Consider the following 24948-nt stretch of genomic DNA (forward strand, 5'->3'; position numbering starts at 1 on the left):
TATGTTGGAGATCTGATGTTGTCTCTCAGGATTCCATATACCCGGCAATGCTCTCTCGTAATAAAATTCTGTACCCACAAAAATAAAGTTATAAAATGCCTATCACTTGGGCGGCAGCATCAGGCACTACGACCATCTGGTCATACTATAAATGCATACATGTTTATGGCCTGTGACATATAACACATATCTGGGCAGCGTTAAAGAAATGCCTTCTCATACAATCAGCACTTCCTCTTGCCCTTCATCAAAGCAGTGTTACGTCATACTCTGAGGGTCAGGCATGTCTGCCTCAAGTCAACAGCCGAGCCCCACCTTGAAACTCAAAGGGCTGTTCTCCTTGTACACCTTGCCTTTGGCTGGAGCCTAAGCACAGCGCATATCCTGACCTGGAAGGAAGCCCACCTTTGAACACGATCCAAACTCCTCCTCATGAGCACAAAGCCCTCCATGACCTCCCCCTCTCCTTTCCTACCTCACATCGCTCCACCTGTACGGCCTTCATGTTCTTCCATCATGGCTAGTTCAAGGCCACAGAAACTGTTTCATCTTCCTGGAGGCATTTCCCCTCTGATCTTTATATGGTTGGCTTCCCTTCATCGTTCATGTCTTAGTTCAAAATTGCCTCCTCAGATGGGCCTTCCCTGGCCATCCCATTTCCTATTACCACACCCCCCCCGCCACCATTATTCTACAGGCTCCTATTTTATTTCCTCATGGGACTTACTAGTATCCTATCACTCACTTACTTATTTCCTTGTTTCCTATTTGTCTCCTCCACCTGACTGTAAGCTCTAAAGGAACAAGGCTCTCACCTGTCTTATTCGGTCCTACAACCCCATCCCCAGTACCGTGGCCCGCATAAGGCATAATCTCAGTACACACTCATCACGTGGACGGCAGCAACAATCCACACCACGTCAACATTTGTTCTCTCGGTCACACAGTCACACAAATGGGATGACTGTTTCCACGGGTGACAGGTCAAGGCAGAACGCAGATGCGTGATTAGAATCGTCTTGCTAGAGTAAGAAAAAAGTGCTAGGATAGCGCACAGAAAGAGGGCCTGGCCTCGTCGAGGGCTTGAAAAGACATTTTGGAGGAAAGGGTATTTATGCTAAGACTTAAAGGATGAGTATAATGTAGGTTGTAAAAAAAACTAAGAGGCTGGGTCCCCCAGGGAGGCAGGGTGGAAGCCACCAGAGGCAGCCTGTGTGAACACCCAGAAGACAGCAGGGCAACCCTGGCAGGGAACAGACACAAGTCTCGCACGCGAGAGGGGCGGGGCCAGGTCGACCACACGCACGAGGTGCTGCAGAGAGAAGGTGCAAACATTCAGGGCTTGGCCAGCTCATTGAGAGTTGGAACGTCAAGGGCAATGAGATGTTGAAGAGTTTTAAGAAGCATGATAGTAATCAGATTTGTGTTTCTACAAGACTTCTCTGCCTGTAGGATGACGAATTGGAGGGAAACCAGACTAGAGAAGACAGACCTGAGAGCAGAACGCTATCATCATGCAGGTGAGAAAAAAGTGTGTCTGGGACAGGTTATTAAAGTGGGGGAGGAAACCGTGAGAACAGATATATTTAGGGTAACGGAAGAGATGTGGTGGCTGATGGCACAGCAGATAAAATAATTGTCAGATGTGCTTCGAGGTGAGCAACTAGTGAGGGATGTTGGGTGTTTCTCTTTTCTGAACTTGGAAACACTGGAGAAGTGGGTTTGAGAAGAAGAGTGAATATATATCCCACGTTCTAGGTTGGACGTGCCTGTCAAATGTCCAGTGGAAAAGCCCAATATGCTTTCGTTATGCTTCAGGAGAGACGTCCGAGCTGGACATCACAGTCGTGAGCATTTTACCAAAGAAAGGAAGCAGCCATAAAAGCAGACGCGACGAGCAGGGATGTGTGGTACGGTAGGAAGACAAAGGCGCCTAAGTAGAGCCGTGAGACACGAAGGTGGAGGACGAGGGGCAAGGAAAGAAAACTGAAGAGCCCGCGACGGTGATGATAAAGTAGATTTCAAACAGACACGAAGTAAGGGAAGAGAGTATTAGAGGAGGAGGAAGTATTTCTAACAACACAGAGACTCAGTCAAGTGGTGGAACTGGGTCATGGAGAGAAATGAGAAGGAGAAGATCAAATAGTCAAGTATCGATATGCAGCTCGAACAGCTCGGTTATAATAAAAGCTACAGGGTTAGAGCAGGAAGTGGGAGATGTGACATCTAGGCACAATTTCTGCGGGTTACTTTGTTTGTAAGCAATGAGAGCCTTGGGAATGTTTAAATGCTGACAGCAACGAGCCAGAACGAGCATCGGAAGACACAGTAGAAAAGGCAGCCAGGGAATCCTGAAGGCCCGTTTCAGAAGAGACCCAAGCACAGGTGGGGAAATGGCTCCCGCCAGTCAGAGGCTCCTCCTCCATTCGAACAGGACAGTGATGCAGAGGGCTGAACACCAGCTCATCGTGGCTGATCTAGTTCCTGGCATCAACAGATAATAAGAGCTGATATTTAATGAGCTCTTACTATCTAATAAGCATTGTGTGTATGCGCATACGTATGTGTATACATAAAGCACATATGTATAGAATACTAATTCAATCATGACAATAACCCTATGAAGAAGGTACCATCATGATTCCAATTTTATATAAGAGAATTTGCTCAAGATCACACAGTTCTCAACAGTGGAACCAGGATTTAGGACCTGATTCCAGGACTTTATTGCATATTTTTATAAACACAAAACTTCCCCAAGTGGACCACATATTATTCTCTACCAGGTCATACTGGCCAGACAAGAGCTGACCTGTTATGATTCCGGCAGTGAAGGGAAATAACTAGGTATCCACCACCTAGGTATTCTCTTGTTTGGATAAAAATGGAAACACTTCCCAAAAAAGCCACATGAATCATGACTACCACTGAGGTTTATACTTAGATTGTCTAAGACACTAAGGTGTTCAAAAAGAGGGTCACTGCATTGATGGGGTGATGGGGAGCTCACCATGAAGGAAGGTACCAGGCATAGAAAGTCACAGACTCAAGGTCAGAGAAAAGGGCTGGTTCTTGATCCATGGTGGTGGCTGATTCTCAATTGTGTCCTGCCCGCCCAGTTCCTGCGGTGGTGCGGTGTGAAGACACCATTTATGTGAACCTAAAGAACTAAGCCACTAAATACTATAGACTTAAATAAGACAACACAAGAACAACATCTTCCTCACAGTGGAAGCGTGCGATTTTACCAGCATCAGGCAAGGCAGATTTCCCAAATGAGGTACACCTGAGCCACGGAGGCTGAGAAGCTGGAGGGGCCCCTCTGCTGAAATGTTAAGATCTGAGCTTACAGTCATCAGCGAACTTTGCAATGTAACTACTATAGCACTTGGAGGGGTCAGCTACCAGAACCCTCAGTCCCTTTCCAACTGGACATCACACAGAAGTAAATGTTCTTTTCATTTTATAACAATAGCAACAAGGATGTCGAATCCTGAAAACCACCCATGTTTCAGTTTTAGCAGTATCAGAAGCAATGGATTTTCTTTGCAGCTTCAACAAAGCAAAGTGCCGAGGAAACCAGGTCCCATCAGGGCATGAGTTGTGGAGCCCCCGTCTGTGGCCTTCCTTTCCCCTGTTCATTTCCTACTTCTCCATTAATCACATTGCTAAACCCAGCACAATACTGAGCAATGAATGTCAGCGACAGTGCACGTAATTACCTCATTCTTGACACTAATGGAAAGGATTCCAAAGTTTCACCATTAAGCATGATTTTCTCTGCAGGTTTCTAGTAGATATTCTTCATCAAGTTATAAAGTTTCCTTCAAATGCTTGTATTAGAAAAGAAAATGGTGTAAAATCAGTAAGCTACCACCTTAAGAAACTTGAAAAAGAGGAGCAAATTAAAGTAAGTAGATGGAAGTAATCAAGATAAAGTGGAAGTCAATGAAATATAAAACAATAGACAAAAATCAACAAAGTCAAAGATCAGTTCTTTGAAAATGTAAGTAAAAATGATAATCACAGAGAAAGCCTGATTTCAAAGAGAGAGAGAGAACACAAATCACCAATACCAGGAATGCGGGAAGGACATGATATGAGATCCTCCAGATGCCCCAAGGATAATGTTAAGAAACAGAGACCAATTCACGTCAATACACTTAAAAACTTAGATCAAGGCTGAAAGTAAAGGTCCTGTAAAGGTCCAGACAGTCAACATCTGAGGCACTGAGGTCTACAACATCTCTACTGAGATGATTTCACGTAGCCACGGCAGTGTTAAAGCATCCGAAGACATAGGCACTGGGCCAGATTTGGCCAGAGGGCTGTAATGTGCCAGTCCCTGACTTAGATAAAATGGATAAATACCTTGAAAAACACAAATTTTCAAAAGTGATGCAAGAAAAAAAGAAAAAAGAAAAACTATACAGCACCATATATATACAAAAGAAATTGATTTATAATTAAAAAATGATCCACGAAGAAAACTCCAGGTCCAGATGGTATCTCCAGTGATTTCTGTTGTAAACTCTTTCACAAAATACATGAGAATACAGTATTTTCCAATTCCTTTTAAAGAGCATACTGCTGATGCCCAAACTGGCAGAGATATTATAAGGAAACTACAGATAAACATCCCTTATGAACATATATAGAGAATTCCTGGACAGAATATTTGCAAATGAAACCCAGCAAAAATACATATACACATATATAAGCGATAATACATCATTAACCAAGTGGAGTTTATTTCAGGAATGCAAAGTTGGCGTAGCATTCAAAAATTCACCACAGTAACAGAATAAAAGAGGCAGACACATGAATAATCTCAACAGATTTGAAAAAGTTCAATATCTCTTCAAGATGAAAAATTAGTATATAGCAATGGAAGGGCTCTCCCTCAATTTCAGAAAGGGCATCTACACAAATCTGTAACAATTACCAGATTTAATAGATAAATTTAAATTATTCTTCCCTGAGACTGGAGATCAGCCAGGATGTCTGCTCTATCTACTTCCATTCAACACAGCACTGGAGGTCCCAGCTGAGTCACAAACTCAAGATAAGGGAATAAAGGGCAAAAAAGAATGGGAGACCGGAAGTAAAACTGTTATTACTGACAGATGTTCTGTTCATGGACACAGAAAGCCCTAGGAAACTAAAGACAAACAAACAAACAAAAAAAAAAAACTTACTAAAACTAATAAATTAGCAAATTTGGCAAAGTCCTAAAGCACAAGGAGAATATTTAAAAATCCATCGAATTTTATATGCCACACACAAACACGGGGAAACAAAATTTAAAGCATCAAAACATATCAACTATCTAAAATTAAGTGTAGCAAGGAATGTGCAAGGCCCTGACACTGAAAACCACAGAAAATATTTTGAGGGAAATTAAAGACAAACTATGTCAAGACATACACCATGTTCTTAGGTACGATGCATCATGGTCGACATACCACCCTCCCAACATTCCTATTTATATTTGATGTCACCCCAGTTAAAATTAATTAGGCTAAAAGATTAGGCTTCTAAAAATAAACAATATGATAATTTATGTGGACATGAACAGAACCTAGAATGTCCCAAACAATTTCGGGGAAAAAATTTAAAAATAGAACTTGGAGGCTACATATAACATGATTTCAAGGCTTATTATAAAGCTACAATAATTAATACAGCGTGGATTTGGCATAAAAACACCAAAACAGATGAATACAACAGGAGAGTCTGGAAATAGAACCCTTATATATGACTATGATCAAAGTACCAAGTTAATACAATGGAAAAGAAAAAAAAATTATACATGGATCACAGATCAAAATGAAAAATCCAGAATCATAAAACACCTATAAGGAAACGGGAGAATATTTTCACAACATTGAGATAGGTTAAGAATTTCTTATGCATGACATAATAATTATCAATCATAGAAGAAAAATTTGATACGCTATGCGCCAAATGAAAACATTCCACTCACAAAACATACCATTAGTAAAGTGAGCAGTCTGTTCATTTCCTTCAAAGGAACTATAACCAAATAAATCCTCTAACCAACAATAAAAAAACAAACATCCCAATTAAAAGCAAACAAACTGGGCAAGTTATTTGAACAGATACTTCACAATAAAAGATATATGAATGCCAATAAACATGTGAAAAGTTACTCAACATCTCTAGCCATTATAGATAAGCCAGTTAAAACCACGAAACACTATTTCACACCCACTAGAATGTCTGCAGTTGTATAGACTGATGACACTCAATACTGGCCAATATATGAAGCAACTAGAATTATGTCACCTTGTTAATGGGAATGTAATGATGGAGACCTGTCTGGCAGTTTTTTAAATGGGTAAACATATACCTTCTCTATGGTTCAGCAATTTCACGTTTAGATATTTTACCCAGGAGAAAGGGAAATCTATGTTTATCAAAAGACTTGGGCAAGAATGTTCCAAGCAGCTTTAGAAACAGTAGCCTCAAACTGGAAACCCCAATGTCAATCAACAGAACGGTTACACAAAGTGTGGTATAGTTATACAATGGAATACTAAGCAACAAAGAACAATGAACTTCTAACACAAACAAGCATGCTTGTTAAGAAATGAGAACGGTCTGAGATTTTACTCTACCTGTATGCTGAAGTCAGCCTGGCACAGATTAAGGAATGCTGGCAGAAGACACAGAGCCTCTGGGTCACAGATAAAGGACAGTTCACTAGTCATACCAACAGTATTGAGTAGTATCTAAGTCTCAACATTTGCACCAGTCCCTGATCCCCAACGTTTAAAGGAGAACCCCAAAAGAGCCACATAATGCTTGCATATGCAGTGAGTTAACAGGACAGGAACCTTGAGTTTAGGGAACCCAAATCGTTTCTAACAGACAGTAATCACGTCTGAACTTAGCCCTGGAAGGAGATTTTCTCTGTATTATACTGGAAAGTAAGCCAATTTACCCTTTGCTCTGGAGAGAAACACTATAGAGACTATCTTCCAAGGATGTTTGTATAATAAACATCCTTGGAAGATAGTCTAGAACAAAAGTATTAAGTTCTTCTGCTCAAAAAATGTACAAAATTTGAGACCCACAGAAGATGGTCTCTCAACAGTGTTAAGTGAAAAATCCAGACCAAAAAAGAGGATAGATTAATTCATGAGATTGGCCAACAGAATTTTCTTCTGTACTTTATAATGCCTCCTTGCTTTTTCTATTAAGTTTATTATAACTTTACAAAATGAGTAAAAAAAAAAAATTCCATCTTTTTCTACACTCTAGACCAGGTGATAAAACATGCTATTTTATCTGGAGCAGGGCTCAACCTAGGGGGTGGGTACCCAAATTCAACTACCTTGATTACCATTTCAATTATTTCTGTGGTTACTGGTCTACTCAAGTTTCCACCTCATTTTGAATCTATTTCAGAAAGGGTGTTCATGGAAAATCATCCATTTATTTTACATTTCTGACTTAATATTTAGCATAAAATATTGTCATTTATACGATCTTTTTAAAAGTTCTTCTCATAGGAAGTTATGGTTCCTTTCCCTGATCTTTTTTCCATCTCCCCCCACCACACTTTTTTTTTTTTTTTTTTTTTTTTTTTTTCTCTCCTCTTAACTACAAAAATTTGTTGTTATGGGGACACCTGGGTGGCTCAGTTGGTCGAGCATCTGCCTTTGCCTCAGGTCATGATCTCAAGGTCCTGGGACTGAGTCCTGCATAGGGTTCCCTGCTCAGGGGAGAGCCTGCTTCTCCTTCTGCCTGCTGCTCCCCCTGCTTGTGCGTGCACGTGCTCTCTCTCTGACCAATAAAAAAATCTTTAAAAAAATTTTGCTAAAAAAAAATTTTGTTATGGTCTATTTAAAGAAACAATTCTTGGATTTATGGATCAGACTGGACCCCCATGGCATATATGGGTAATAAATCTCTTTCTCTTACATCTGTCACTGGCGATCTTGAGTGCCACTTCAGGACCTCTTCTGCGGCTTTCTCTAAAACAGGGACTGGCAAACCACCGGCCACCAGACAAATCTGGCTCACTACTGGTTTTTATAAATAAAGTTTTATTGGAACCTCGCCATGCCTATTTATTTAAAAATTACCTATGGCTTCTTCCCTACTGCCACAACAAAAATGAGTCGATGTGAAAGAAACTATACAGTCCAAAGAAACTAAAATATTTCTATCCCATCCTTCAAAGAAAAAGATGCCCAACTAGAGCTCTAGGGTCAAGACGCAGTCATGGCAAAAGTCCTCAATAGATACCTCACAATATTTACAAAGCAGTTCTCAGGGCTTTATCCTGGGAGCAAACACACCCACTGCTAAGCTCTTGGGATATACAGGCGACAGAACTGGTTCCAACTGTCCACCTCTTCTACATTTACTCCTTATCACTGACCATGGATCCCACATATTTTTTATTTATTGAATCCAAGTTTGTCACTTCCCTGGAATTTCATTGGATCAAATAGGGTTACAGCTCCAATAGTCTCTTCTTGTTTCATCTGTGGTTTTCTCGGCTCTTAATTACTGATCTCATCTGTTGTCAACTTCTAGGCATCCCCCCAAAGTATCTAGTTCAGTGTATCCAGATACAATATATTTTTATTGCTTGCTTGCCATTCAGTAAAATTTTGTCTGTGTTAAAGAAACCAGATGAAGCGGAAGATGGAGTCACTCATGCTAAGTGCCCTGTGTCAGCAAACTGAAACTTAAGTTTCTATGCTCAGCTTTCCCAGAAAGGCAGGCCTAAGTCAACCAGTCAGCACCTGCCTGCTCCATACAAGTGACCTGACCCAGCTCCAAAACTACCCTTTGCTTCCTATGAGGAAGGAAAACCTGACTTAACCAACCAGCAAATGCCCATTTGTTCCTTGTTCCTGCTCACTTGGACTATAATTTCCTTGTTCCTGCTCACTTGGACTATAAAAATCCCTTGCTTTATCAGCATTTTGGTGCTTCTTTCTGTCAGATTGGATGCTGCCTGATTCATGAATCATTGAATAGAAGCCTACTAAATTGGTAAACTATGGGAAATTTTTCTTCCAATAGATGAGAGGGGGAGGTAAAGAGTATGTGCTCCACTCATGGGTTCCTGGTATATTAGGAAACACGAGACTATCAGATCACACTTTTCTAGAGAGGCAAAAACAAAAACTTGTGTCCAGTATACACTGGGTAGTTTCAGGTTCATAGGCTTTCCTATTCAAGCAATAAAGCTGGACAAGGAAGGAACAGTATCAACATTGTATCCAACAATGTTGTTTTTGAAAGAATTTCTCAGTGACTAACACTGAGGCCAAACACTGGCCCTAAGAAGCAAAATTAGAGACTCTTCCTTATATGTTATTTCTTAGTCCTTGTGGGGTTGGGGGGGGGGAATGATTTCATATTGCTCATATTGAGTCTTATGGAGAGCACTCTGGGTCATGTCCCGACACAGTAGCAATTAAGCTTTTCAAGTCCAAAATGTTTCCATCTCTTCTTTGATGATTTTCACACAGTTTAATAATAAAGGAAGAGTAGAAACCCCTTTTTACCAGATCCCAAGCCTCCAAAACAAAATACTTTTGCCAAGGACCCCTTGAATCTGAGCAACTGAGTTTATTAGATCTGTGATAGCCTTTAAGACTCTGGCAAGGCAGGGGTATAGACCCAAAATGCAGTCTTTTTGCCTTTAATCCCAACATTATCTCACATAAATTTGCAGGAGAGGAAAAACAGAATGCAAACTACTTACTTCATTTATCTCACTACACTTTGGACATGAGGACTAAGCCAAGAAATTACTTATGCAGGTAGATCATCAATTACGGCCAACGCAGATCTCAGTTTAAATGGAGCCATTTTAAAGGACTAACATTCAGTTTAAAAACTGCTCACAGTATTAGCACGAGTAATTTTAATTAAAAACAAACTCCAGCAGATGGTTACATCCATTTCTGAAGAGAGAACACGAAAGGGGTTTCAATTTAGATGCACACACTTCTCATGAACCGCACGACAGCTTCAACAGTGTTCAAATGTTAGCTTCTCTAATATGCACATTAGTATCAGTTACCAAATTGAAACATTGTATTGAAGGCATCTGTTGGCTGGTCAGTCAAACACTTCAATGTGCGCTAGAAGTGTTTCATAATTAAGTAGGTAAATGCCTTCTTAAACCTTTCTCGTGGTCTGCTTCTCATCTAACATGAAAAGGAAACATTACATAACTCTTGAACAGAATGGAAAACTTTATTTTAAGGGAGGAAAAAAAAACCCTAAATTCTGTTAATTAGTGGAATATGGTGACGCTCCTGGGATATGAAGAACTGTAGCGATAAGAATGAAAAGAATTGACGCAATGTTGCCGACAGGAGAGGGACACCTCTCATAGCTGCTAGTGGGAAGGCAAATTTGCACAATGTTCCAAAGGCTTAAAAGAGGTATACTCTTTGACTTAGCAGTCTTACTTCTGGAAGTTTATCCTGAAAAAATAAAGAAAAATATGTACAATATGTATGTATGTACACACAAGACTGTTTACTGCAGAATTATGAATGATAGCCAAAAACAGAAAACCAACCTAATCACCAGTATCAAGTAGTAATAATAAAAGACACTCTGCAACGTACTGGATTAAGCCAAATGGGCAACTCCTTCATTAAACACATGCACATGCACACACACTTTTAAATAAAGCAAAAATACACCCATGCGCAAAGTCCGTGGCGAAACACGAGAGAGGTGGAAGGAGACAAGGGGACGGAAGGAGGAGAGCGTGGGAGGCAGTGTGTGATAGTCCCTGGTGCCAGAACAGTAGCAATGTCATGGCAGCCTAACATAGGATTTGGGTACAGGTTCAAACATCTGGAGACTGAGATTTAAACCGCCACATGGGAACAAAGCATTTCTGTCTCCTGCCTCTCACACTCCCTGAGCAAGGCCGTGAGTTGGAATTGATATGCTGACATGTAACCGAGATTCTTAGAGTCTTACACAGTCTAATAAAGAGCTCTAGAAAAATTCTACCCATCACCTCAGAGAAGATGAAAGCCTTTGGAAAGGAAAAAGTTCCCTTTAGAGATATCAAAACCTTAAGCCCATGCCACATGATCTGGAAAGCCTCAACGGAGTAATCAACCACAAAATTAATCCAGCATCCATGAAATCTGTGGAGACCTAGAAGACGGAAGAGACACACACTATGGGGACCCAGGCTCTCTCCAGGGCACAGGGAATTCCTGCAGCGAAAACTAACCAGATCAACTTTAAAAATGAACACACAAAAAACAAATTCAGTCTAACAGAAGAACCAGACTTAAAAGAACTAGCATGAGAAGAGTCTAAATGAGACTATTAAAAAGTCTCTTTCAAAGAATTGAGATAAAAAATAATGAAGAGATAAGTCATAAGAAAATAAAGAGAAAGATAGCTAAGTCATCATAAACTGATTTTTAAAGAACCAAAAAGAACTTTGGGAAACTGAGATACGATAATCGAAATTGAACTGATATATGAGTATTTATACTGAATATTTATAGGTAAAGATTACTGGCATCTGCAATTTCCTTTGAAATGAGTCGTAAATAAAAGGTGGACTAAGGGATCTTTAGAGCGGTGGATAAAGCACAGATAATATGATAAAGAAAAAAAATGTTATATAATCTTGGTGTTAGGTTTGCACATCATTATACAATTCAATTTTTTGTCTATATGAAAATTTTATGATAAATTATGGGGGAAGAAATTAATTATGCATCACATTAGACACCAATGTTATTGTCATTTTCATAAGAGCAACAATGACTAACACAAGTCAAGAGTTGACACTTAATCAATTGAGCCACCCAGGCACCCCTGTGTCAAGCACTCTAAAATCGTGTTTTAAATATATTAACTAGTTTAATCCTAACTATATTGTGATACAGGTACTATTATTATTACTGTTTTACAGATGGTAACACTGAGGCACAAAGTTGTTAAATAAATCGCCCACGCAGCACAGCTAATAAACCAATGGTAGAGCTGACATTTGAACCTATGTAACATGGATCTTGATACTTTTTTCTTAATCATTATCCTCTAAGAAAAACAAGTTAGTGACGTGGAAGATGTATTCAACAAGTCACCTAAGGGGAGTCTGCCTGGCTCAGTCAGTAAAGCATGCAACTCTCAATCTCGGGGTTGTGTGTTCGAGCCCCACATTGGGTGTAGAGATTATTTAATAATAAACTATTCAAAAAATTATCTAAATTATACCATGAAAAAAATGGAGAGTTTGAAAATATGAGATAGAGGTTAAAAGACAGAGAGCATGAGAAGACTCAACATATAGCAGATAAAATTCTAAATGAAGAAAACAGAGCAGGGGGCACCTGGGTGGCTCAGTTGGTTAAGCAACTGCCTTCGGCTCAGGTCATGATCCTGGAGTCTCAAGATGGAGTCCCGCATCGGGCTCCCTGCCCAGTGGGGAGTCTGTTTCTCCCTCTGACCCTCCCCCCTCTCATTCTCTCTCTCTCTCTCTCAAATAAATAAATATTTTTAAAAAACACACAAAATAGAGCAAATGGAAGAAAGGCATCAATCAAAGAAAAAATGGAGGGGAATTTTCCAAAACTGAAGACAGACATGTAACTGAAGATTTGAGAAGTTCACAGAGTCTTAGCAGGTTAAATTTTAAAAGCAGGGGGGAAGAATCTATAAGTAGATAAAGAAGAAAACACCACAACCACAAAAAGAAAAAAATCATAAAAGCAGCCAAAGACAGGTTGCTTATGAAGGAAAAATAATTTGGCCTCAAAGTTCACAGCAACAATGAAGGTCATAAGAATATTTTTAAAGTTCCAAAAGAAAATAATTCTCAACTTAGAATTTTAGGCCTTACCTGTCGAGAAAGAAGTCAAAAGAAAGACAAAAGATAAGAAGATGTCCTACTTACTATCCATCACCGCACAAACCACTAAAAGATACACCACAGGAGGAAGGGAATTGGATTTTAAAATAAGACGGGGTAAATAATAATGAGCAAAGTCACTGCTTAATATGTTGGTAAATCGAAGATTTAAAGGAACACAAATAATGGTTCATTAAAAAAATTAAATTAGGGATGCTTGGGTGGCTCAGGAGGTTAAGTGTCTGACTCTTGGTTTCTGCTCAGGTCATGATTTCAGGGGGGTGAGATAGAGCCCCACGTCGAGTTTCGCACTCAGCAGAGTCTGCTTGAGATTCTTGCCCCTTCCCCCACTCATGCTTTCTAAAAGTAAGTAAATAACATCTTTTTTAAACATTACACTAAACAGCAGCATATAAAACAGCAACCGGATATCAGAATAAAGATTTCCACAGTACTTGTGAGGAAGAGGTAAGATCTATTAACAGTTAACCAGAATGTAAGCACCGTGAAATCAAGAACTTCACTGCTTGAACCACAGAAACTACACAAGCACTTGATGAGCCCTCAGACTATGAGAGTAGACCCCGAGACAGGAGGAAATAAATTCTAGCACGCCCAATAAAGCAATACTATTTGGTCATTTTTAGTGTTAATTTGATAATACTTTGAGTGAAAATACAAAGTAACAAAATGTACGAAACATAAAAAAATTATTTTTTCTATGTATACTTAGATATATTGATACATATCAGCACAAATACACATTTAAATAGCTACACACTGACATATATTTATAGAGAAAGAGAGACAGATGTGTACACATTAACAAAGAAAGAGCACAAATTTTTGACATCTATAGGCCAAAATGTCATCAATGGTCACCTGTGTGAAGAGAAGCTACAAGGGCTATCGGTGTTTTCTAAAAATTATTTTCCTTTTTTTCATTCTCAATCTGTACTTTCTTCTTCTAAATCTTAATATGTTAATAAAGAAATCATGACATTGAAAATAAAGTTGACAGAAGAAATATCCATATCATATAATTTACTGTTTTAAGCCATTAAATATTCTAATTATCACACAAAATGGTATCTTGTAAGCAAAGAGATGGTTAAATTAAGCGACTGAAAAATAAAGTAGGATACGTGTGCTGAAAAATTTAAGTTTGAGCAATGACTGGTAATACCTGAAATTTAAGAGAGGATGTTAAAACTTTTTTTAAAAAAATCCTTTTTTCAATAGATAATCAAAGTACTTTTAATAAACGCACAGTTATCGATAAATTAACCAGAAACTTATTTTTATAAAACCAGAACATAATTAATTGCGGTTTAGTTAACTATTAACGTCCATGAAAAAAAATTACCTACTTAGCTTCCTCATCCAAGTGGCATTGACTAGAATTGTAGAGCTACTGCCCCAGGAGGAAACCAGCCACTTTTGAAAATCCAATCTTGTAACCTAAAGCCTACTCAGTATAAACCAATACCCTCTTTTCCTAAAGACGGACGTCAAGAATAGATTTCTCTCCAAAAGTAAACAATACAGAGACTTCTTCCGTGACATAAATAAGTCAGGTGATCTCTACTCCAGATTCAAGCAAAATTAAAAGAAACAATCAAAACCCTTTAAAGCCTAAAATTCCTGAATGTGTTAACGATACAAGTATCCTTCACTCTCTGCATCTATTTGATTTTCCAGGGACTGAATTAAAAGTGCCAAGAGGACAAACAATAGAAAGTAGCAGAAAGCATTCCAGTGTTATGTACAAATTGTACAACATTGGGAAAATCGCTTAATGTCTCTGGATTCACACTTCATCCACTGACAACAAGAAAGGTAAACACACTAATATTTAAATACCTTTCCAGACTAATGTCCTCTCAATTTAAAAGACAGTAAAAAGGCCGAATCTCTGAATTGTTTGGAGCACACCTTAAGATGGGGGCTTTCGGAGAGGTCACAGCCTAAGTAGGGTGAATAAAATGGAATTCAAAATAGACCATTTTCCAAAACTGCTCATCTGTGATCTGTAATTAACCAAAACCCAAAATACATGAAAACATCTGTCTTTGCCGAAAAGCCCTCCATCTCTCCGAGTCACGCAAATCGTGTACGTATTTTGTAATAAATACTCCATCAGCCTAGATGGAGAGTCTTACACAGAAGGACGGAGACAGGCACAGTATCTAAGAACACGTAATCTACTAGAGGCTTGGGGTTAAGTGACATGATTTTTTTTTTTTAACCCATGTAGCAAACCAGGAGGATAACACAAAGCTAGAAAAAGAAAAATCAAACCACTGACTGCTGAAATAGTCCTAGCATCGCGCCTGGCACACAGAAGACACTCCCTAAATGATGGAGGGATGAATGCTTACCTCTTCAAGTCCCTTCAAGCCTTAAAACCATGCGCCTATAAAATACCTGTTTTTTATGGAAATCCTTTAGGGCTGTTTCATAGCCTTCCTCCAGTCTACTGAAGGCTATTACTACATCCGTCGTCCACCAGATCTGTGAGCCTGTTAGTGCAACTTGTGCCGGGAAATCCAAGATCCACAGTTCCCTAGGTTTTTCCTCATAGGCTGCTATGGCTTCTGTGATAGAACGTCGCACTGTTCCTTGCATAGTCTCTTCAAGTCGCAGCAGCCACGTTTCCACCTTTTGAAGCAAATTGAAATGATTTAGCAAAGGCTTAGCTATGGAAGGGAGATAATTCCATCCTCCATGGGCTCAAAAGCCATGCAGAGAGAGGCCTCGGGGGATTTATTTTCAAGATTGATTTGTTTTTGAGAAAGAGAGAGCCCATGCACGTGCGAGAGAGTGCACACATACTTAAGCATGAAGGGGGTGATGGAGACAGGGAGAGAATCTCAAGCAGACTCCCCGTTGAGCGAGGAGCCTGACGTGGGGCTCGATCTCACACCCCTGAAATCACAACATGAGCCAAAATCAAGAGTCAGACGCTTAACCCACTGAGCCACCCAGTCGCCCCGGATTTATTTTAAATCCAGGTAGAAAACTACAAGAGGTAATAACTCAAAGGATAAGGCCAACAACACTGGAGGAAGTCCATTGAACTGTCTTCTCCCAGAACAGTGCTCATCTTCTTTCATTTCTAATAATTTTCTGCAGCCTCAACAGTGGACATGTTCTCAATTGTTGATTTTTCAGATCTGAAGACAAGGGGCTTTTGGACTAAGATTCCCTGTGGTAATGCACAGTGTTCTGAGAAACCAAACATCACAGCCATCTACTAGATAGAGAAATATGCTAGAATAATATTCTAGAGCTTTGGGGATAATGGTACGTTGATTTCTTAAAAAAAATTTTTTTGATAATTTTTAAATATACTGAAAATTCTTCTCTAAAATCTTCCTAGTTCTTAATCTTAAGACAAAATGTTTCCAGCAAGTGTCTTAATTATATTCCCTACTGGTTCTCATCTTCACACTTGTCAAAAATTAGACAGCAGGAGAGTGTAAGAGATAGGACAACTGCTGACTTGTGAAAGTTAATTTTTTTTTAAATGCAAGTTTACTTTGCCCCCATAAATATATTTTAACCAGTTTTCTATCCTTTTCAAATATGCTTTATTATATTTACCCATATATCTGTTTCCACGGGATGATATTATCTAACAAAAGGATGTGTATACTATTCGCAATAATTGACCTCAGCAATAAGAAACGACCATGATAAATCAATTCCGAGGACCATATGAGATCATGAAGATGTTAAAACTGTTTTTGGGGGGGCACCTCGGTGGCTCAGTCAGTTGAGCGTCCAACTCTTGGTTTCCGCTCAGGTTATGGTCTTGGGGATCGTGAGATCAAGCCCCTCGTCCTGCTCTGCTCTCAGCACAGAGTCTGCTTGAGATTCTCCCCCCACCCACTCCTCACCCCTGCTCACGTTTGTTCTCATTCTCTCTCTCTCTCAAATAAATAAATAAAATCTTAAAAAACAAACAAAAAAACTTTTTTGCCCTGCGTCTGTGGGGATGGCAGAAACATTCATTCCTAGAATCTTTCTCTGGAGAACTGGGAAGAACTGTGCAGTTAATGAGCTGACAGCCTTCCCTACTGAAAGAAAAAGGTAGCACTGGCCTGGCAATGGGCCCAACATCTGAAGAGCCTTCCCGTCCGACTTTGTAACTGGGTTTTGTTCACATGCCTGAGTTCAAAGTCTCTGATCTCATCACTACTTTAGTCACTAAGCACAACTTGTGATGTCACCCAGCAACCAGCTCCTTCAGGAAATCAGACATCACTAGAGCCTTTCCCAAATACTCTGGGATCCCTGTCCTCCAAACGGCCACCTCCTCTCAAGAACTTGCCAGTCCATCTGGGAAGACCAAACACACATATAAGTTGATGTATCATCTCATGTTCAAATGACTATGCCAACAATGGCTACTTAGCTCAGTGTGATCTGAGAACTAAGCTCTGATGAGATGTTGTTTGATCCCTTTCTGTTCTGGTGTTTCTTCAGCTTCTGCCTGACCCCCTATAACAATTACCACTTCCTGTTATTGCTAACTATCCATTTCTTCAAAGAGCCTAAGAGCTCCTCAAAGACAGGGACCATGCCTTACTCCTTTCTGGATCCCCAGCAGCTCAACCCAGCACCTGCTACATAGTAGGCAGTCAATCAACACTGATCAAATGAAATACAAACAGTCTACATTGGGAGGAACTAATCATCAAAGTGCAGGGGGAGAAAAGACCTACAGGAAAGGCATCTTTCTATCAAACAAAGGCAATCAGAGGATCAATGTGGAGTACGCTCAAGTCTCTGGCCTAAATTGCTCACACAGAACAAATGAGAGCACTGTGAAAACACTCAGTACCAAGGGTTCCCGCGAGTGACAACCACATCCGTCAAGTGGACTGTCCTCCTTCTGGGCACTATGCCAGTCAGCTCGCAGTCTGCCGGGGAGGAAGCAGACAGCAACACACTTTTGTCAAGATAGTTTATAGTGACTTTTTCTAATCACTGTAATAATATCCTAAAGAGCCCAAGAGATCAAAAAATATATTTTAATCAAAGTATTCCACCATCTGCTTCCCCTTCATTTGGCAGGATTTCTTGGTACAATATTAAAAAGCTGCAGAGAGAAATAAAGAAAACCCCGGTTAAAAAAAAAAAAAAAAAAGCCTGCCATCCCATTTCTGCAAAGGACATTTTAAGGCACCCTGCCTCGACCCAAACAGCTCTGGAATGGAGGCCACTGTCTCAGTGAGTCTGTGGATTAAGTCGAGCAGCACAAGCATCATCATAAAAAGATGCGATTCTTCTACATCATCTGGAAACACCAAGAGCTCTTTCTTAAATCATAATGAGCCATTCTTGCCATTAACCGATGAGAGAATCTTGGAGGTATTTGGCTGTGCGAGGAGAGAATATGCTAGCTAACTGTCTGAGCACATGGTGATTAGGGAACATGACATCAGCGTGGTCGACCCCACCAACTGTATTTACGAGCAGCGTGCACAGCATGCACATCACAATCCTGAACCACAAGCCTCTTTAAAACATCTTCCCTGCAAGGCGCTGCTTCACCCCAACACCCAGCGGTGAAACCAGAAAGCTTTGCAGGAGACTCCCATCACTGCGCCGCCACCTGCTTCTCCTTCTGGGGTCCACTCACTCAACCTGCGACCAATCCTTCCTGAGGAGCTCAACTGCTAGCATTTCTGGGACTCTGCGGGGTGCTGAAGCCACGTGCGCACAAACTGGGCAGCACGGCAGACTCCGGCAAGGCACAGCTGTCACACTGGACATGGGTCAACAGGAAGCTCTCATCTCCAAACCAACCAGGGTCTGATTTGACAGCAGTTGATTTTTATTTTTTTGTTCAATTTAACCTTTAAAAATTATCCTGAAAATACTCCCGTAGCACAGAAAATCTCATCATCAAACCTTACATGGCCTATGCATTCGCATTCGGCTTGGAATGGGACGTACTCCTTCTCTTTGCTGTACATTCCAATGGCTCTGTGGGTGGACACATCCTGACCTTCTTCGAACTGCAGATCTGCAACGCTGTCAAAGAGTTTGGCAAGGTGACGTGTCACCTAGGATAATTTGAAAAGGTAAGAGCATTTTTTACTGCAGATATATTCAGGTAACCTAGTGATGATGCCATGTGAATTCACGAAACTTTCTTTATATAGTTACAGAGTTGCCTCAAAATGTTTTTCTTCAAAATAACAATCACTTCTTAAATTCCAGAGTTTAAAATGGGGGCACCTGGGTGGCTCAGTCGGTTGGGCAACCGACTCTTGATTTCGGCTCAGGTCACCAACTCGGGGTTGGGAGATCCAGTCCCGTGTGGGGCTCCATGTTCAGCACAGAGTCGGCTTGAGATTCTCTCCCTCTGCCCCCCCCCCACCTTGTGCACACACTAAATAAATAAATCTTTAAAAATAAGTAAATGAACAGACAGACCTTGATGGAGAAGTGGCCAGGCACTCTGGCCGCACCATCAGGTATTAGGCAGTGAATGCTTACCATAAAAAGTTACCTATTTTTTACTCAGCGATTAGACACTTACAAACTTCCCTGTCTGCACTGAATACCTGTAGCAATCACCCTGCTGGGAATTTTATAGTCAAGTTTTAAAATTCAGATATGTTCTTATACTATAAAAATTCATTTACTACAAGAAAGCTGTGTTAAAATATTTGGAAGGAAAATTTAAGTTACATGCAACCTTATTCTTGTGTTGGGTCTCAGGTTAGTGCGCGCTTGCTTTGATACTTAAGTGAACTCTAGGTCATATTTATTATATAAAGAAAGTGAATTAGATCCCCCCATTTTTATTGATCAGGAAATCGAAGTTGAAATACTAGATGACTCTGTCAGGTTGACAATGCTAAAACTAAGTGGCTTTTAGATGTTAAGCCTCCAAGTCCAGGCCCTATCTATGACGTTCAAATTCTTCTGGCATCATTAACTTTGATATCTTAAATCAAGGTATCTCCAAAGGAACCCCCAATAGCATACTGAACTCGACTGTAGGTGCCAGACTATTTGAAAAATAAAACAAACCAAACTAAAGGACACAGATCGACATTTGTTCAGCCAGAGGCTAATTTGGAGACTGAAGCCTAACTGGAATAGAGAATACTGGAAGAGCCATACTTGTCCTGTCAGCACAGACCAGGACAGGGCTCTCCACCTTGAGGTGCTGGCAGGAAGAGGTGCATTCTGAAGGCAGGAGAGCAATCAGGAGAGCCACTGTACCTTTTTTGGGGTAGACTGAGTGACAGTGAACCCGAGGCAGTATCAAGAATGGGAAGAAGAGGTCCCTCTTACACATGGTACAAATGAACACTGCTGAGTGGAAAAGAGTTTGGTGTTCCTCAAGAAGTTGAACATACAATGAAGACCCAGCAATTCCACTCCTGGGTATATACTCAAAATACCTTAGAACAGGTACTTGTACACAAGTGTTTAGAGCAGTCTTGTTCCCAAGAGCCAAAAGGTAGAACCACCCCCAATATCCAACGATGGATGACTGGACACAATGCAGCACATACATACAATGGAATGTTGTTCAGACCCAAAAAGGAATGAAGTACTGATACACAGGGCACGGAGGAACCTGGGAAACGTCATGCTAAATGAAAGAAGCTAGTCACAAAAGACCATGTGCTGTATGATTCCATTTAGATGAAATGTCCAGAACAGGTAAATCCATAGGGACAGAAAGCACATTGGTAGCTGCTAAGGGCTGGAGGGAGGAGGGAATGCCGAGTGACTGCCTGATGGGCATGGGGTTTTATTTTGGGGTGATGGAAATATTTTGGAACTGGATAGAGATAATGTTTGCACAACACCGTGAGTGTACCAAATGCCACTGAACTGTATATTTTATTTTTTTTTAGCATTATCATCTCCATTAATTTATAAATTAATTGCATACAATGCTTTTTTTCTGTCAACAAATATTGAAATACCTAGATGAACAATCAAACCTAATCAATAAATGGGCAGAAGACATGAATAGACATTTCTCCAAAGACGACTCACAAATGGCCAACAGACACATGAAAAAATGTTCAATATCACTAGCCATCAGGGAAATACAAATCAAAACCACAATGACATACCACCTTACGCCAGTCAGAATGGCAAAAATTAACAAGACAGGAAACAACAAGTGTTGGCGAGGATGTGCAGAAAGGGGAACCCTCCTACACTGTTGGTGGGAATACAAGCTGGTGCAGCCACTCTGGAAAACAGTATGGAGGTTCCTCAAGACGTTAAAAATAGAGCTACCCTATGACCTAGCAATTGCACCATCAGGTATTTACCCCAAAGATAAAGACGAAGTGAAAAGAAGGGGCACATGCACCCCACTGTTCACAGCAGCCATGTCCACTACGGCCAAACTGTGGAAGGAGCCAAGATGTTCTTCAACAGATGAATGGATAAAGAAGATGTGGCTCATATACACAATGAATTGCATACTTTAAAATGGTTAATTCTGTGTTGGGTAAACGTTGTACCTCAAAAGAAATGAAAGGTGCTGACGGCCAGAAGATAGTTTAAAGCTATTTAGCCTTTACCAGCAGCATACAGACGCCACCTTGGTAGTGAGTTTTTCTTGAAATACAGTTTAACTGGACTTGAAAACTATCCCAACAGCAGCTTCTAGGAACAACACCAACCTGCCTCAATTTCCTGCATGACAAGACCAACACCAATATTGGTAAGGAACTCCTTAAGAGTGATTTAATCTTTGAAGCTTTTGGCCTTAACATTTGTGCTGTATTTGCAGTTTGAGTACTGAAGAAAATCACAGCTAGAAATCTGAGTTTAAAATAGATGAGTTTTTGAGACTCTCACTTACTTTACAGGTAGACAGAGCAAGAGGTGACGATCACTGCCGGGCTTATCATATTCCCTTCCATCCCTGTACGTTACCCAGAAGACATTTATACACAGAAACTATCTCCAATAATCGAACAATTCACTGTCACAGCTGAAGTGGCCAGGAAGTGCACAGATGTTTAATGGCTTCTACTGTGTAATGGGCCTAAATAATATTCAGGTGAAAAGCTGCAGGATAAATGAGACCTCAACTATTAGACACTCTCAGACGTTATTGCTTTGGTGAAAAAACAGTTTCAAAACAACATCTAGTCTTGTAGTCTCTCAATCAGTGACCAGGAAATGCAAAGCCTGCGGCTTGTGGTGCTCTTGTTACTTACTCCGACATGTGTGAAGTTGGACGTTTTCATATCCTGTCTTCCATTTAAAGCTTCTCAGACAACAGGGCTGGGGATTTTTTGTTTTGTTTTTGTTTTTTTGTTTTTTTTTAACTAATGTGGACCCCGGTGTTCTCAAATTTGTTCTATTTCTATGAAAATTTCTGGATTTTTTTTAACAGTAAAATAAAAGTCTTTACTTGTTTGAAGTTCAGAATACCTTTTTATGGTTAAAAAGAAAAATGAGTGCCTTAGAGGCTCCTATTCTTATCTCACTAAAGAAAAAGGATTTGAACACTTCAAATCATAAACAAGTCAATAATGTGATTATATCTTACATATGTTTCTAAAAGGTCAAACAACAAAAGAAAGGTTATTCCCTCAGCGTAGAGTTTATAGCAAATTAGGCACATCCACCCACTAGTGAGTAGATACACAGAAAGTCCCTGCTTCACACGGTAGTGTGGGACCACAACAACGACTGTGCAATCTTAACAATCGATGGGAAATTTAATGACTGTCCTCGGACTTCTAAAAAAAACTTTATTAAAACATTAAAATCCCTCTCACTCTTTGTTACAGAAGTACAAGGAAGTAAAATAAAAACTATAAATATTTAGTACACTATAATTTAAAATAAAAATATTGATAATTTTTATTTCCTTAAAGAAAACTGATCAGGGGGTAGTTTGATTAGTGTTTGTCTTATCTTAGAACTTAAGATACAGAGTGACCATCTTTTCTATGCCTTCAAGAATTGTCATACTCCTTTCAAAATTTGGATCAGCTGTCAGAATTTCATCCTTTGAGTTTTCAATGTCGTCAAATTTCTTTTAGAGTTTCTTTAATGCGAAGCTCTCTTTAGGAGGCTGGTATTTCCGTCATTTCCCTTGGGACATTTTCATCCGTTTTGTCACAATAACTGTTTTCATTTGTATCAGTAAGTTCATTTTCTGGCAGCAAATTTAGAATTTTTAAAATGGTACAGAGCCATCATTCCCAGTGAGCATTCTCCTCTATAACTTCATCTGTGTTTGAGTCATACTTAACATTTAGCATGATCAATTTTCATTTCTTCACTAGGCTTCCAATTTTATTACAAATCCCCTCCTTCAATTATGTGTATCTGTAAAATGTTACATGTTTCATCACTGGGGATAAGGAGGTAACACAGCACATGCATTGCTGTCTGTGTGTGAAGAATAACAGCTGCATGATGGCCAATCATGGACAGACTTCGGAAGGTCTAAACTATCCCTGAGGCATGATGCACTTTTGTTATTCACCCAGGGATTTTTGTGAAGAACTAGAAATGAAGTCTATGCCTTTTGCACTTACTGGCATTTAACATACCGTAGTATCTTAACTTTGGAGCATGCTGTTGGGGGACTGGTGCTTTTTAACCAACCCTTGGTAACTGTAATTCCTATATGCGGGAACTGCGCATGGGAAAAGCTGCCTGTTTAAGAGCATGTATTTATCTACCTGTAAATAAAGTAAAAAATATTAACTCATTTGTGTAATTTTATAATATAACATGCAAACCAATACAGCCATCCCATCAGCTGGTCTACCCTATGTTCACCTAGAAAACAAAGGCAAAGAAAAATGAAATTACTACAGCTTCTTTTTACATTCTCAAAGTTTACCACTTGCCTTTTGCCCATATCTAATTTCATAGTTGCTCCATCTATGCAAGATGCCTCTGCTGATTAACTGAGATAACATAAAAGCCTAGTATGACTCCTGGCATGGAGAGCACCTCAAGATTTATTCCTCTGTAGTCATTAACTCATTTATTCATAATAATGGTAACATTCATGACGATAGTATTTGCATGGATGTAAGTAATGCCCAAAACGTAGGCAGTCCTGCCTATTGTGCATGCTATCCTGTAAAATAAGATGAAAATGAGTTTGTTATTTGTACGTGAGCAAAAATTTAAGCCAGTCTGTCAAAATGTTACTCTTCTTTTTAATAATATTTCTCAGTATTGGTGACAGTGCAGGGAAATGGACATTCAACATTGTTGAAATTCTAGATCTGCAAAAACTTTCTAGAAGTTGGTTAAATCAATTACGGCATATTCTTATAATGAAACCTTTTATAGATAATAAACATACTGTAGAAGAATATTTCCATTTTGATTAAGTATATATGATATGACATAAACATAGACACATTAAAAACTCTAATCAAAAACAGTATCTAGCAGTATGTTTATTTCCATATTTTTCAGATCTTCAATAATGAAGATACAATTACTTATATAACCCAAAAAAGACTAAATTAGCTTGTTATAAATTTTTAAATCATTATAGCCAATACTAGGTGACAGGCACTGCTTAGTTTATTTTTACTAAAAATAAGATATGTAGTACTTTGCAATTGACTATTTATGAATATAACTTGGACATTGCAAATACATAGTATCTTGCAATTTGACTTTCTATTTATGAATATAACTTGGAATATAACTTTCTATTTATGAATATAACTTGGGCATATAATCAGTGCTGATTCTGTTTCTTAAAATCTTTTGCATGCATATGTAAATTTATATAAATACAGTCACAACACAAATGCTGAATTTTTAAATAACCTTTTGAAAATTGAAAGACAGAAGGAAAAAAAGTGTGTACACCTTAATAAATTTTAGCAAAGTGAACACGACTCTTGTAACCACCAAGAATTAAGAAACAGAATATACCTGCACTCAGAAAACCCCTAATATCCCATGACAGCCACTACTCCCTCCTCTCAAAAATGGACATTATCTCTAGATAATGTAGATTCATACAATATGTCCTCTTTTGTGTCTGCCTCCTATAATTCAAG

The 24948-nt window shown here is 39.4% G+C and overlaps 1 protein-coding gene across 1 annotated transcript in view; it reads right to left on the reverse strand.

Annotated features, from left to right (window-relative positions):
- DNAH11 (dynein axonemal heavy chain 11) overlaps positions 1–24948 on the reverse strand; it is a 312391-nt gene that overhangs the window by 207911 nt on the left and 79532 nt on the right. The window contains exons 29-30 of the mRNA XM_040644201.1: positions 18820–18969; positions 15320–15553 (exon numbers count right to left, since the gene is read on the reverse strand). Coding sequence (XP_040500135.1) covers positions 15320–15553; positions 18820–18969 — 384 coding nt within the window. The remainder of the gene's footprint in view (positions 1–15319; positions 15554–18819; positions 18970–24948) is intronic.

This window comes from Ursus maritimus, unplaced genomic scaffold (genome assembly GCF_017311325.1).
Source record: "Ursus maritimus isolate PB19 unplaced genomic scaffold, ASM1731132v1 scaffold_3, whole genome shotgun sequence".
In the NCBI taxonomy this organism is placed as follows: Eukaryota; Metazoa; Chordata; class Mammalia; order Carnivora; family Ursidae; genus Ursus; species Ursus maritimus.